Source organism: Lepidochelys olivacea, assembly GCF_965140295.1.
Source record: "Lepidochelys olivacea isolate rLepOli2 genome assembly, chromosome: 9".
Classification (NCBI taxonomy): Eukaryota; Metazoa; Chordata; order Testudines; family Cheloniidae; genus Lepidochelys; species Lepidochelys olivacea.
Genome location: NC_140419.1, coordinates 9,230,430 through 9,243,527, shown reverse-complemented (window position 1 = coordinate 9,243,527; position 13,098 = coordinate 9,230,430). Strand labels below are relative to the sequence as shown.

The 13,098-nt window shown below is 44.2% G+C and overlaps 1 protein-coding gene across 3 annotated transcripts; it reads right to left on the bottom strand.

The window, feature by feature from the left end:
• Positions 1-359: 359 nt before the first annotated feature.
• On the bottom strand, positions 360-9,034 carry EIF4A2 (eukaryotic translation initiation factor 4A2). Of its 3 annotated transcripts, none has more exons than XR_014713028.1 (12): positions 8,896-9,034; positions 7,815-7,860; positions 7,592-7,724; positions 7,162-7,301; positions 5,572-5,740; positions 5,017-5,126; positions 4,478-4,621; positions 3,905-4,042; positions 3,424-3,513; positions 2,928-3,007; positions 2,001-2,104; positions 1,026-1,166 (listed from the first exon to the last, which is right to left on the bottom strand). XR_014713028.1 is itself a non-coding variant. In XM_084639597.1 (11 exons), exons 1-11 carry the CDS (start codon positions 8,922-8,924, stop codon positions 1,022-1,024), a joined length of 1,224 nt encoding a protein of 407 aa, XP_084495723.1. In that variant the 5' UTR covers positions 8,925-9,034; the 3' UTR covers positions 360-1,021. The 3 variants fall into 3 exon arrangements, 1 of the variants encoding a protein (XP_084495723.1); XR_014713029.1 differs by having other exon boundaries at positions 1,030-1,166; positions 1,997-2,104; XM_084639597.1 differs by lacking the exon at positions 2,001-2,104 and having other exon boundaries at positions 360-1,166.
• Between the last annotated feature and the right edge of the window lie 4,064 nt (positions 9,035-13,098).

Sequence of the window (13,098 nt, the reverse complement as noted above, 5' to 3'; positions counted from 1 at the left end):
TAAGCATTTGCAGATGTACAAATTAACTGCATGAGGCAGAGAAGGAAAAGCTTAGGACTTACCCATAGGCAGTGGAGCTCTTCCCCAGTGGGGAAAAAAAACTAGTCTTTAGAATGTTTAGCTACTTACTAGCAAGTAATTTAAAGAAAAGAAAAAGCTTTAACCTGATTCTCAGGCTACTTATGGAGCCCTCTAGTAGCTGCAGAAAGGAAGGTTAGGGTAACCAGCATTGGTGATTATACTCAAATGCAAAACTTAGGCTGATCTTATTTCTCCTCCCAACACTAGAAATCTGATCAAAATGATTACCTCCACTCAATGACAGACACTGTCAGTCAAAAACTTTTACACTTTGAAAGTGAATATAGAAGTATTTTATTTAACATTCAAACTTCATTAAGACATGTGCAATATGGCAATTTTACTGGGTTTAACCCAAACTAAGACAAATAGTATGATTGCTTGCTTGCTGGGGCTTAACAGGGTCCAGATCACACTTACCACTAATTAAATACTTTATTGAATAAATACATACCAAACAAAAACACATTTTAATACTCTTTATAAAAAAGTAGATATTTTAAAGGCCTTTCCAATTCAATCTAAAGTATAAGTAAAACATACAATAAAGGAAGGTATGCTAGTTTAACATAATTGGCTGATTTTATACAGCACTTATATCTTTTAGTCCATAAGTAAATTATCAAATGATAAAGAACATCTAATACAACCACTTCTACTGAACTAGGAAATAAATTTCTAATGAAGAAAAAATTTACAGACCCCATGACTTTCCACCCAACCCCAACAGTCTAACCCTAAAGTGGATAAAGCCAATGGCTTTCCCCACAAGAGCTCACGACAAAATGTCGTTTTGCTTATCAAAAATCTGTATTTCAGATCTGTTATGAGCATTGAGACAAGATTCAATATATCCCCAAAGAAAGAAGCACAATGCACGTTGTGAATCGCCTATTCAGCAACAGCGAGCACTGCATTCAAAAAGCTCTCATCCCAGGGATTAAATGAGATCAGCCACATTCATTGGCATCTCCTCCACTGTAGTATTGTAGAAAGTCTCAATATCCCGAAGAATTCTTTTGTCCTCTTCAGTAACAAAGTTTATAGCCACACCTTTCCTGCCAAAACGACCACCTCGTCCAATTCTGCACAGAACAGAAGACTTTTTTAAAATGTGTTTTTCTAAACGATACCCTCCTATAGGAATTTGAGAGACATTTTACGGCCAGTATTATATAGGACAACAGACTAGATTATCACAATGGTCCCTTCTGGCCTTATCTGCCAAAGGCCAGTTTATCCTTATTTACAGTACTAGATACTACTCAGTGGTATTTGGCTAAGAAAAATGAGCAGTTAGTGCCAACCTTAAGAAATATCCAACCTATAGAGAGCAGTAGAGAAAGATTACTGTTGTGCTGCAAAATAATCTCAGTGTAGCTCTTCTTGGTGTTGTGATATGAACTGCAAAATCATTTCAACCCACCCACTCTTGCACCTTTGAAAATGGCTAGCAATGAGACTTACATCCAGCCACCCTCATCCATTTCCCAAGCATGGGCAGAGCTTGATCAGCCTAGCACAGGTAAAATGTTCAAGAATGCTAAAAAATATCAAAGTCAGCAACAGATGTACTCCAATTACATTCTGTAATGCAGAACAATAAATGTTCATATTTCATTGTGAAAACAAGTATTTTTAATTTAAGATGCTGTTTTCAGTGGGAAAACTTATCAGTTTGACAAGGAAACCCAACCTAAACATCACTGCTTTTGTATACCAGTTTTAGGTAAGACACTGATTACACCACCACATTAGTTTGAGTGAGTTGACAGCCCACCACAGTTCTGCCTTCCTTCATGGAAAACTGGACAATGTGAAACACCTTTTCTGTAAAAGCTAAAATACACAAGAATGGCTCATGACAAAACTTAAAGTGAATAATCATGACAAAAGAAAACAAATATATAAATACCAACTCGCTCTTTATTCAAACAGTGTGCCGCTTACGAATCCACGTCCTAAATTAGGTCAACGCCGTTTCTGAGCACCATCTTGTGTCATCAACTGCTGCTATCGACTCCTGTATTTTTTTACATCAAGTAACAGAGTACAATTTACTTCATTTAAGGACAAAGCCACTAGAAGTATTTAACTAAAGCTAGGGAAACAAAACTGAAATTGCTACCAGAAAAAAAAACCACAGAAGAAAGAATCCCACTGTAGAGGAACCACCAAGAAATAAACAATGAAGGCACAAAACATAGCACAATTAGACCTCGGAAGTCAACATATTCTTACTATACCAGCTGAAGTTGCTAATATGGAAGCCTACTAGCTGAACAGCAGCAGCAACTCAGGAAAAATTAGCTATGGCCTAAAGCCATAAGATGTGGTGGACAATCTTTTCTAACTGCAGTGTTCATGCCAAGTCTAGTTCCTGATTTTTGGCAATATCCGAGACTCCACAAGATATACTGCAGGAGGTACTAATTCAGCAGCAGATGCCAATTGGACTACACTTCAGCAATGAATGTATCAGGTAACAATGCTAAGACGGACTAAGACATCTAAGTTTTCCCACTGCTTTGTTTCATTGACTAACCAAGAAGCTCTGCCCCTCCCCCATTTCAGAAATGTTGTGGAAACAGCTGTACCAGTCAGTGCTTAGTGTTTGATATTTTAGATAGGTATGCCCTTCTTGGAATGGCTGGATACACACACTATTCCAGTTCTCCCCCCCCCCCCCCCACCAAGTGGAATAAGAAAACCCAGAGCAGTGGGTGGGTTTGTCCAAGTTATGCAGATAGAAATATGTACAAAATAGGACGCAAGTTCTTGTGATTTAGTCTGAAGCAGTGAAAAATGGGAGAAACATTCAACGATGTAACACTGCAGCAACTAACCTGTGAATGTAGTTTTCACGATTGGTCGGCAGGTCATAATTTATAACCAACGAAACCTGTTGCACATCAATGCCACGAGCCTGGAAGCCAATACAGACTCTTTAATACAAGCCCACATATTTTAGAGAAAGAAATTTACTCCTTGTTTTGTTGACCACATTATAGTGATGAACTACAACCGTGTAGTAGCCCATAGTGGAGTGTAGTCTTTACTCTTCCAAGAGCTTAAGTGGTTCGGTTACAATAACCTTCACCAAGTCAAGAAGCTTTTGGCAGCAAGTGTGAACATGCTAAACTAAAACACTGGGGAGGTGCAGTATTAAGGTAATTGGATGTTGGGGGGCATGGATCAGTGTTCACATCGCACTACCAATCAGTAACCCAGCCCAAGCTGGGGAAGCTAATGGTCCAACCAGTGGACTGAATTCGGTGATGAATTCTGGTCACATGCCACCTGAAGCACATTGCGCATATGCTAAGAAGATTGGATAGTTACCAACAAGTCAGTAGTGATCAAGACCCGGCTTGATCCTGATCTAAACTCTCTCATGATAACATCTCGTTCCTTCTGGTCCATGTCACCATGCTGGAGAAATCAAAAATGAGAACTTTTTACAATCTCAATATTCCAGAACAGAGAAAAAAAAAATCTGTTTTCTTATTTTAACGTGTATGAGACCAAGCGTCCCCATCTGCTATGGGATCAAGGCAGGCAGGGATAGTATGAAACATTTTGCTTTGAGCAGGGGGAACGACAATACAGCACTTCACAGCTACATTGTAACTTAACCTGCTTCTCGCTTTAGTTCTAGGCACCAAAAACTGGGGCTGTTTAGAGTTTCTGAATCCATCTATTTCAACACTTCTTTAGTGGGAACGATTCTATCATTGCACAACTGAAGTGGAGATATATAAAGCAGTCCCTACAAGGTCACAAGCATGAGATGTCTTAGATAAAACGAAGAATCAACTCTCACCAGAGCAGAGACCGTGAAGTCCCTTGCATGCATTTTTTCTGTAAGCCAATCCACTTTTCTCCTTGTATTCAGGAAAATAACAGCCTGTGTAATGGTCAGTGTCTCATACAAGTCACAGAGAGTATCCAGCTTCCATTCCTAAATGAATTTGCACATATTTAGGGAAAAGTGCCAGGTAATTCAATTTGTATTATCTAACAAGTTCAGTTACTAAGAAAAATCTAAATATGGGAGGGCAAGAACTACAAAAAACCCCCATAAAATTAACATTTCAGTATCTAAGATTATGTAGCTACAACATGAAAAATAAGCATTACATGCATGTTTCCATGTAGATTATTGCACCAAATCTTAAGACATAGGACACTGGACATTAAGAAAGAGGTCCACCCAAGTCATTTTGGATCTAGTGCATATTTATTCTTCTTCTTATGTGTACTCTGCTAGCATTACTACAAAAACCAAGGCCCAGCCCTGGTTTCTGTAATTTTAGCACAGTGCTTGAACAAGAAGGTGGAAAGACAAGAGATCTTCTAAATACTTCCAGCCAAAGGAAATAAAGTTAGCACCTACCTCTCTTTCAACATTAATATAGAATTGTTTGATGCCCTCAAGGGTCAATTCTTCTTTCTTCACCAGAATACGTATAGGATCTCTCATGAACTTTTTGGTCACTTCCAAGACATCCATAGGCATTGTGGCTGACAGCAATACAACCTAAGAGATACAATTTTAGAAGCATTTTCTTACACTACAAATTGAGAAGAAAACACCAATATTCAGGTACTGTACTAACCCTAATGAGACCAACACCACCAACATCCAAGAGAGCAGTTTGTGCAGTGAGCACTCAAAAGCAGAGAGACCACAGTTAAATATGATCATCAATTGATAAATATTGAAATTAATCTCACACTGGTAAGTGAAGACAGATTACAAGTACGAGACCAAGCGTCCCTGTCCACTGTGGGATCAAGGCAGACAGGAATAGTATGAAACAATTTATTTGAGCAGGGGGGGAACGACAATACAGCACTTGACAGCTACATTGTAACTTATCCTGCATTTCTAACAAGCTATTCATTTTAGTTATAACTAAATTCTGATTTTACCTGAATATTTGTGCTTAACTTTTGAAAAATTTCATAGATTTGATCTTTAAATCCACGGCTCAACATTTCGTCTGCTTCATCCAAGACAAACATCTTGATCCATTTAGGTGCTAGGAGAAAGGGAGAAGTGTTTCATAAACTATGCTAAGGACAACGTTTAGTGTATCTGAAATGGCTGTGAATCACTACCTCATCCTTGAGGGGAGTGATCAGTATAAACTTTTATCATCATTTTTAAGTCAGTCCCGAAAGATGGTAAAACATCACTTCACTCTCCTTTAAGTTTCACACCCTGTAAGTTATGTATCCAATGTAAAGTTTCAAACATCCTTAACTTCTCCCCAAACTGGTGAACAGTAATATTTTAAATGGAATGTTCATGTATATATCTATTGCCTTTAATATGTATTTCTTCCACAATTATTTATTTACTTGGGAAGTTGAAACCCAGAAATTACAAAGCCTGCTTTCTGTATTGTCAGTTGAAACCATCAAGAAGCTTCCACCTGTGAACAGACTGGTTGCTGAAGAAATTAAACTAAATTCAGTACTTACAAAGATATCGTCTGTTTAACATATCAAACACCCGACCTGGAGTTCCAACCACAATATGTGGAGCCTCAGCCTGAAGCTTCTGCATCTCATTACGAACATTTGTGCCACCAATACAAGCATGGCAAGTTGCACCCATATAGTCTCCAAGAGCCAAAATTACCTTTTGTATCTAAAATAAAAATCCTTAAGTCAGTACTTCTAGTATGTTAACTGGTTTGTTTTTTTCTAAAGTTCCAAAACACTAATTCCTATAATTCACTATTCAGTTCTAAACAAGGACCATGCACTTGTCTGGTATGGAAACTGGGTCAAAGTTACTGCTAATCTCCCCAAAATTTAAAATATTCACTAAAGAGCAAAGCCCACCAATGGCATCAACATAGTAATTTATTGGGTTGGACTTATTTAAGCTAGTTCTTTCTTCTTACCAACAGAAGAGTCAGTCCCATTATCAATTGAATCCTAGATCTTTTCCTTAAGGTATCTTAAGGAATTTTCCTTTAGAGGCCAAACTGCAAAGCGCCAACAGAATTGAGAAAACTATCACTGGTGTTGTACACTAGCAGAACAGCTTGCAAAGTTATGATATTTTGTCCTCAGGCATTCAGAGTACACAACTATGCAGTAAACTCCGTTTTATTAGGCAAGACTCAATCATCTTCAGTGTTAAGGCGAAATGATGTATAGCATCACCTGCAAAAATGCCCAATTCTGTTCCCAGTGAAGTCTCACTTTGCCACTGCCTTCACTGAGAGTAGAAATATGATTAGTAAACAATCTAAAGAGATCTACTAACCTAGGACTGATCTAGTACCACAATTTTTCCTAGATTCCAAACCCAAAATACCTTTGTAACAGTCAAAATACCAAAAGGTATCATCTTTGGGCAACTACCTCCAAGCACAGTTGACTAATCTTTGGTAGTAAAAATATTCTCACTTAAGAGTGCTAAGCAAATTTTATACGGTATAAAACCAAATTGCAAGACATTTTAAAAGTTTGATATCTACACTTTCACTTATCACATCATTAAACCTTAAATCATTGGCTTCTTAGAGCCACTTTAAGAGTACAGGATTCAATGTAGTCTGGATCTCCATTTTAAGCAGAAAAAAGTACTGAACCTTTTGAGGGTGAAGTAAACATGCAACATAGCATGGGTCAGATAAAGACACAAGACAATGAACTGATCACATGTGCACTGCAGTTTTCATGTTGCACAACTGCACAAAGTTGTTTTCAACAAGTGCATTTTGTTTCCACTCAGAACATATTGTTTTAATATCTTATTTTTAAGATTTCACCATTTGCTGGGAGATGCCCTTTCAGAACTACACAGCATATTAGCCGTTACCTGCACCTTATCCCAGCATCACCTCCAAACAAGTCACATCTGAACTCCCTTCATGTGGGTAGGGAAAACCTAAAACAGAAGCTATTCCGTTTCCCCATTATACTCAAAGTGGCAAGGATTCTGAATGGATATTAGTTACAGACCCCTTTAAAAAGTCTGTTAACTGTCCTACACAGTTGTGAAACCTGAAACCTATGCAATGTGCAAGCAGCTTTTTTTAACTACACTATCAATACCTGTTGAGCCAGTTCTCTGGTAGGGGCCAATACTAGTGCTTGGGTCTCCTTGAGATCAATCTCCAATTGCTGCAGGATGGAAATAGCAAATGTGGCTGTCTTGCCAGTACCTGACTGAGCTTGAGCAATCACATCATACCCTAAAAAAAGTAGGATATATATTTACTGCTCCCACACAAGTCATTCATATTTAGATTAATTCTATTCTTTTTTAAATAAGTGATCAGCAATTAAGAGCTCTCTCCATTTCAGGTCAGTCCCGAAAGATGATATACCATCATCTCACTTGTTCAAGCAAGGATTAAAAATGTGCTATCACCACACTTTAAAAATAACTACTTCGTACATACATTTAAAAAGATCTCTTTTCTAGTTAACTTGTGTTGTCACCATTAGCAGACAGATGCACCAGACTTTTGTGCTTGCCTACCTTTGATACATGGAATAATAGCTCTCTGTTGAATAGCTGAAGGCTTCTCAAAACCATAAGCATAAATACCCCTGAGAAGCGATTCTTTTAAATTCATATCATCAAAATTGTCAACAATTTCATTCCAATTACTCTGTAAGAAGGAAACAAAAGGCAGGTTATTACACAGATTACCTACCTCCATACTTGATTTGAGTCTAAAGGATATTATGCATTTGCTCACCTCAATGATACCATCAGGGTCCATTCCCTCTGGGCCGCCATGGTCTCTGTTGCCAAGAAAGAAAAAACAGACTTAATACTCTTTGCAACTAACAACTTGCATGTAGAACAGGACCTCAGTATCTTGAATATCGTTAGCATGGCCCGCACCAAATTGGAACGTGAACCAGTGATGGATTACTCTAGCAAATACTTCGGTATTTTCCCAGCATGAGAACTAGTCTCCCCTCCTCATTCGCATAGAAGCCATTACTCCAACTTTCTGTGCCAGGCTCAGTCACCATTCACAGCTCCTAAACTACAGAGTAAGCGCTCCAAAACGTCTCTACCGTGCAGCAGACCCCGGAGCAAACTGCAGGTGGCAGCACAGCACGCTTCCCCGCAGCAATGCGGGGACAGCAGGCCTCAACATGCAGCACTTCCTCCGCCACAGGGCAGAGACCACAGCTCCCAGCATGCAGCACGCCCCCGGCAGCAAAAAAAAAAAAAAAAAGGGCTCAAAATGCGTTGAGCTGTGGCCCCCACCGCGGAGAAAGCGGAAGAGCTGCCCCCTGTAGACCACCTCGTCCGCAGCGCCGGGAGTGAAGCGTTTTCCCCAGCTTCTATGCGGCGCGCCCCTCCTCCCTCAGCCAGGGAGAACAAACTCTCGCGAGAGCTCCCCCCCCCACACACAGATTGCGCATATCGGAGACGCTAAAGAAGCGGAGGAACGCGCCCGGCCAGCGCCGCGCCCCTCCCGCTCTGCGTGAGAATGGACTCGCCCGAAGCCGGGCTCATGAAGGGGCGGAGTGAGCCAACGGGGCGGGGACGCCGCGGTTAAAAGATGAAGCGTCATGGCCGGCTCCTCTCGGAGCGGAATCATGCTGGCCCGCACGGGTGGTCCCCGAAACGGACCAGCTGCGGGAAGCACTGGCCTACAAGGGAACAACTGGACTGAACCATCTGGGATGGTACTTCCCCCTAACGGCAAAGGGCCGGCAGCACACGCGCTTCCCCCTCCCCCGCGTTAGTCTCTCTGCCCTTGAAAATCGCCTCAAGAGGGTAAAAAAAGCCACGAAGGCCCCGACTAGTCCCCCCCATACCTGCTATAATCCGTCGAGCCCCCTGACATGTTCCGGTCTCCAACCCCTACTGCTGTTCTGTCCTCAACTGAAAAGGCAGCGCCTCCGCCGCGCCTGGCTTATATAGCCATCCTGCCGCCGGGACTCATTCCGCCTTTCGCCGCGGAGGGATCTGTATATCGCCACGCAGTCCGAGCCACAAATATGCCCCGTTTAGGACTCGCCGGTGTCACGGATGTCCCCACTCAAACTGGGTATGCTATTTCCCGTGGGGTTCGTAAGGCTGCAAAGGCCAGCAGAGCGGGGCGGAGATTGGAACTATTTTGTGTGCCGCGAAGGCGGAAGGATATTGCAGCAGTTGGAAAGTGACAGTGCCCTCGCTCCTTCCTTTTCCTGCTCGTGCCCCCACCACTCGCGCCACGGGGTTTCCCTGGCCGGCCCCTGCTGCAGAGTGCGGGCAGAGACTCAGCTCGGGATGGCGCGGGGGGCTGGGTCGTCGGAGGGGGGGGAAGGGCAGCTCGGCGAGGGGCCAGAGGAGGGGAAAGGGCAGCTGAGGCCCGAGGAAGGGGCAGGGAAAGACAGGAGGGAAGCTGAGGGGATGGGAGAAAAGGGGGCATCAGGTGAGGATGGTTAAGGGATCAAAGCCTGAGCATCAGCTGTGAGGAAGGCAGGGTTATCACATGGCAGGATTTTTATCACCAGTCTTGCCATGTTGGTGTCAAACCCAGGCTCCAGGAGTCATGGGATTATGTGAGACACGCACGCACACACAGTAAGCTTCTAGCTCTTGTGTTGTGGGGACAAAGCTGGAAAACCGCCCTCTGAAAGTCTCCAGAACAAGACTGGCAGTAAAAGAACTGCAAATAGAGTCAAAAGAAAAAAACCCCTTTGGTGATTTTTAAATCAACCTTGTGATTTTGGGATTGTGGGGGGAGGTGATTCAGAGTTTTGAATGTCTGGAGTAGGCAATACTGGAGAGGGACCAGGGGAAGGAGAAGCTGTGGTGCTCTGGAGAAAGGGACGTGTGGAAGCAGCTCAGGGAACAGGTACCAGGGATGCAGGAGTGAGGTGGAATAGGGGAGAAGATGGAACCTCGGGGAGACAGTTGCAGATAGGGAGATGTTGCTGGCTATATTGTTTGGCTAGATGGTGATTTCTACTGCCATGCCTCTGTTTAATTCATGTGCTCAGATACTGTGGTGATGGGTGCTGTATAAAAACCCTAAAAGGTTAAATACATTAGCTTCAAACACTGTTTTACTGGTGGGCAGCATTGAGATTTATGTTTGGTTGATTGTTTTTGAGGTAGCAGAAACTGGTGATGGGATTGTAAAGGAGAGTTAAAATGTGGGTAATGTATTCTAGATCAGTTCTTCTCAACCAGGGGTCCGAGGCTTCCAGGGGGGCCGTGAGTAGGTTTCAGGGGGGCCGCCAAGTATGGCCAGCATTAGACTTGCTGTGGCCCAGGGTAGATATGTAAAGCCCCACCATATGGGGCTGAAGTGTGGGCCCTGAGCCCTGCCACCTGGGGCTGAAGCCAAAGCCTGAGCAATATAGTTTCGCGTGGGCCCTGTGGTATGAGGCACCAGACAATTGCTCTGCTTCTATCCCCTAACTCCGGCCCTGGCTTTTGTACGCAGAAAACCAGTTATTGTGGCACAGGTGGGCCGTGGAGCTTTTATAGCATGTTGAGGGGGGCTCAGAAAGAAAAAGGTTGAGAGCCCCTGTTCTAGATGAAGGTTTATTTGGGGGATGTTTGTGTGGGAGTTAATCCTTGCTGTTGCTAGGATTGCTGCAGATTTGTTCCTATGTGATGGAAACGTTGTGACAGATTGCAATTGACAGTCTGACAATGTGAATACTAAATTGTGTCAGGAAATATTGTTTTGATTATACAAACTAAAATAAAACAAGATAATACATTAAATAAATAATTTTTTTTATTGTGCAAGCTAGATCAAGATGGTCAATGGTATTATGCTAGTTTAGGGGTTCTCAAACGGGGTCGCAATGTGGGGTGTCATGAGCTGTCAGCCTCCACCCCCAAAGCCTGTTTCACCTCCAATATTTATAGAGTTAAATACAAAAAAATGTGTTTTTTAATTTATAAGGGGGGTCACACTCCTAGGCTTGCTGTTTGAAAGGTGTCCCAACACAAAAGTTTGAGAATCATTGTGCTATTCAGGGGCTAGTTGTGCTAGTTCATGGGGAACCGTGGCCAATGGGAGCTTCAGGGGAGGTACCTGCAGGTGAGGGCAGGGCATGGAGCCCTCTGCCCCTCCCCTCCAGGGTTGCAGGGATGTGGTGCCAGCTGCTTCCGGGAGTGGCGCGGGGCCAGGGCAGGCAGGGAGCCTGCCTTAGCCCCGCTGCGTGCCTCTGCCATGCTGGAGCCGCTCCAGGTAAGTGGCACTGGGCCAGAGCCTGCTCCCCGAACTCCTCCTGCACCCCAACCCCCTGCCTCGAGCTCCCTCCTGCACCCCAATTCCTGCCCTGAGCCCCCTGTTGCACCCCATACCCTTCCTGCACCTCAGCCCCCTGCTACACTCCTCACCCCTCCTGCACCCTAACACCCTGCCCTGAGCCCCTTCCTGCACCCCAACTGCTTGCCCTGAGCCCCTTCCCACACCTCACACTCCCTCCTGCACCCCAACCCCCTACCCCAGCCCTGCATTCATGGCCCTGCATGCAATTTCCCCACCCAGATGTTGCCCTCAGACCCAAAAGTTTACCCACCCCTGTACTAGGTGCTTTCATGCCAATAAAAGAGGAAAGGTATTGCTGCATTTACTACACTTATCAGGTTTATTATAATTGTTTCATACTATTATTAGTGTATACAAATGATATAATATACTCATCCCATTTGTGTTCACTTGAGGAGGGAGAGGGCGGTTGAGTGTGGCAATTTGAGAATTTGTCTCTATAGTGAACACGTGCACAAATGCAGGTGAAGTTTTGAAAATCCAGCCTTCTCCCTCTCCAAATATTATTAAAACAAGACACTCCATTGCATGTGGAAGCATTTCTTTACGCAACACACAGTCAGCCTGTGGAACTCTTTGCCAGAGGATGTTGTGAAGGCCAAGACTATAAACATAAGTAAGTACTTCTTCATACAACGCACAGTCAACCTGCGGAGCTTGTTGCCAGGGGATGTTGTGAAAGCCAGAAGCACAACTGGGTTTAAAAAAAATAATTAGATAAGTTCGTGGAGGATAGGTCTATCAGTGGCTATTAGCCAGGCTGAGCAGGGGTGCAAAACCATGCTCTGAAGTGTCCCTAGCCTCTGTTTGCCAGAAGCTGGGAATGGACAAAAGGGGGTGATCACTTAATGATTATTAAGGCTATGTTTTAGTCACGGGTATTTTTAGTAAAAGTCATGGACAGGTCACCGGCTGTAAATAAAAATTCACGGGCCAGTGACCTGTCCATGACTTTTACTAAAAATACCCGCCCTGGCTAAAACTTGAGTGGGGGTTGCGGGTGCTCTGGGGAGGGCAGTTCAGGGTTGCTGCAGGTGCTGGGGGATGTGCCCCAGGACACCTGCTGGTTTTGGTGGCGGGGAGAGTTGGCGGGGCTGGCAGGGGCTTCCTATCCAACTCTGCCTCCCTGCAGCTCCTAGGTGGCGGAGGCAGGGGCCAGGGCAGGGGCTCTGCTGCTCCTGCCACGAGCGCTGGTTGCCGCAGTTCCCATTGGCTGGCAACTGCAGCCAATGGGAGCTGCGTGGGTGGGGCCTGTGGGCACAGGCAGTGCGTGACGTGGAGACCCCCCCACCCCTCTGCCACCTAGGAGCTGCAGGGGGTCCATGCCAGTGGGAGCTAGGGAGCCCCCCACCCTGAGGTAAGTGCTTCCCAACCCCCTGCCTCTAGCCCTGAGCCCCCTCCCACACAACCAAACTGCTGCTGCTGGCCAGTCACTGCAAAAGTCACGGAGGTAACGGAAAGTCACGGAATCCATGACTTCTGTGACCAATTCGCAGCCTTAATGATTACCTGTTCTTTTCATTCCCTCTGAAGCACTTGGCATTGGCCACTGTCAGAAGACACAATACTGGACTAGATGGACCATTGATCTGATCCAGTATGGTCCTTCTCATGTGCTTTTGCCCCAGGGAGAGGATGAGAGAACAAACAATGCGACATACTGGAAGGTGGTCAGATACGATGGTGATGAGTGCACGAAAATACAGTGTTGCCCCTTTTTGACCAGAGGAGGTATTCAAAG

Excerpts from the sequence above, each read along its gene's own strand:
- EIF4A2 (XM_084639597.1), bottom strand. The coding sequence starts at position 8,924 with ATGTCAGGGGGCTCGACGGATTATAGCAG. Across the intron at positions 3,514-3,904 it reads ACTTCACGGTCTCTGCTCTG|CATGGTGACATGGACCAGAA; the intron begins GTGAGAGTTGAT and ends TGATTTCTCCAG. Across the intron at positions 3,008-3,423 it reads TGATCACTACTGACTTGTTG|GCTCGTGGCATTGATGTGCA; the intron begins GTAACTATCCAA and ends ATTGGCTTCCAG.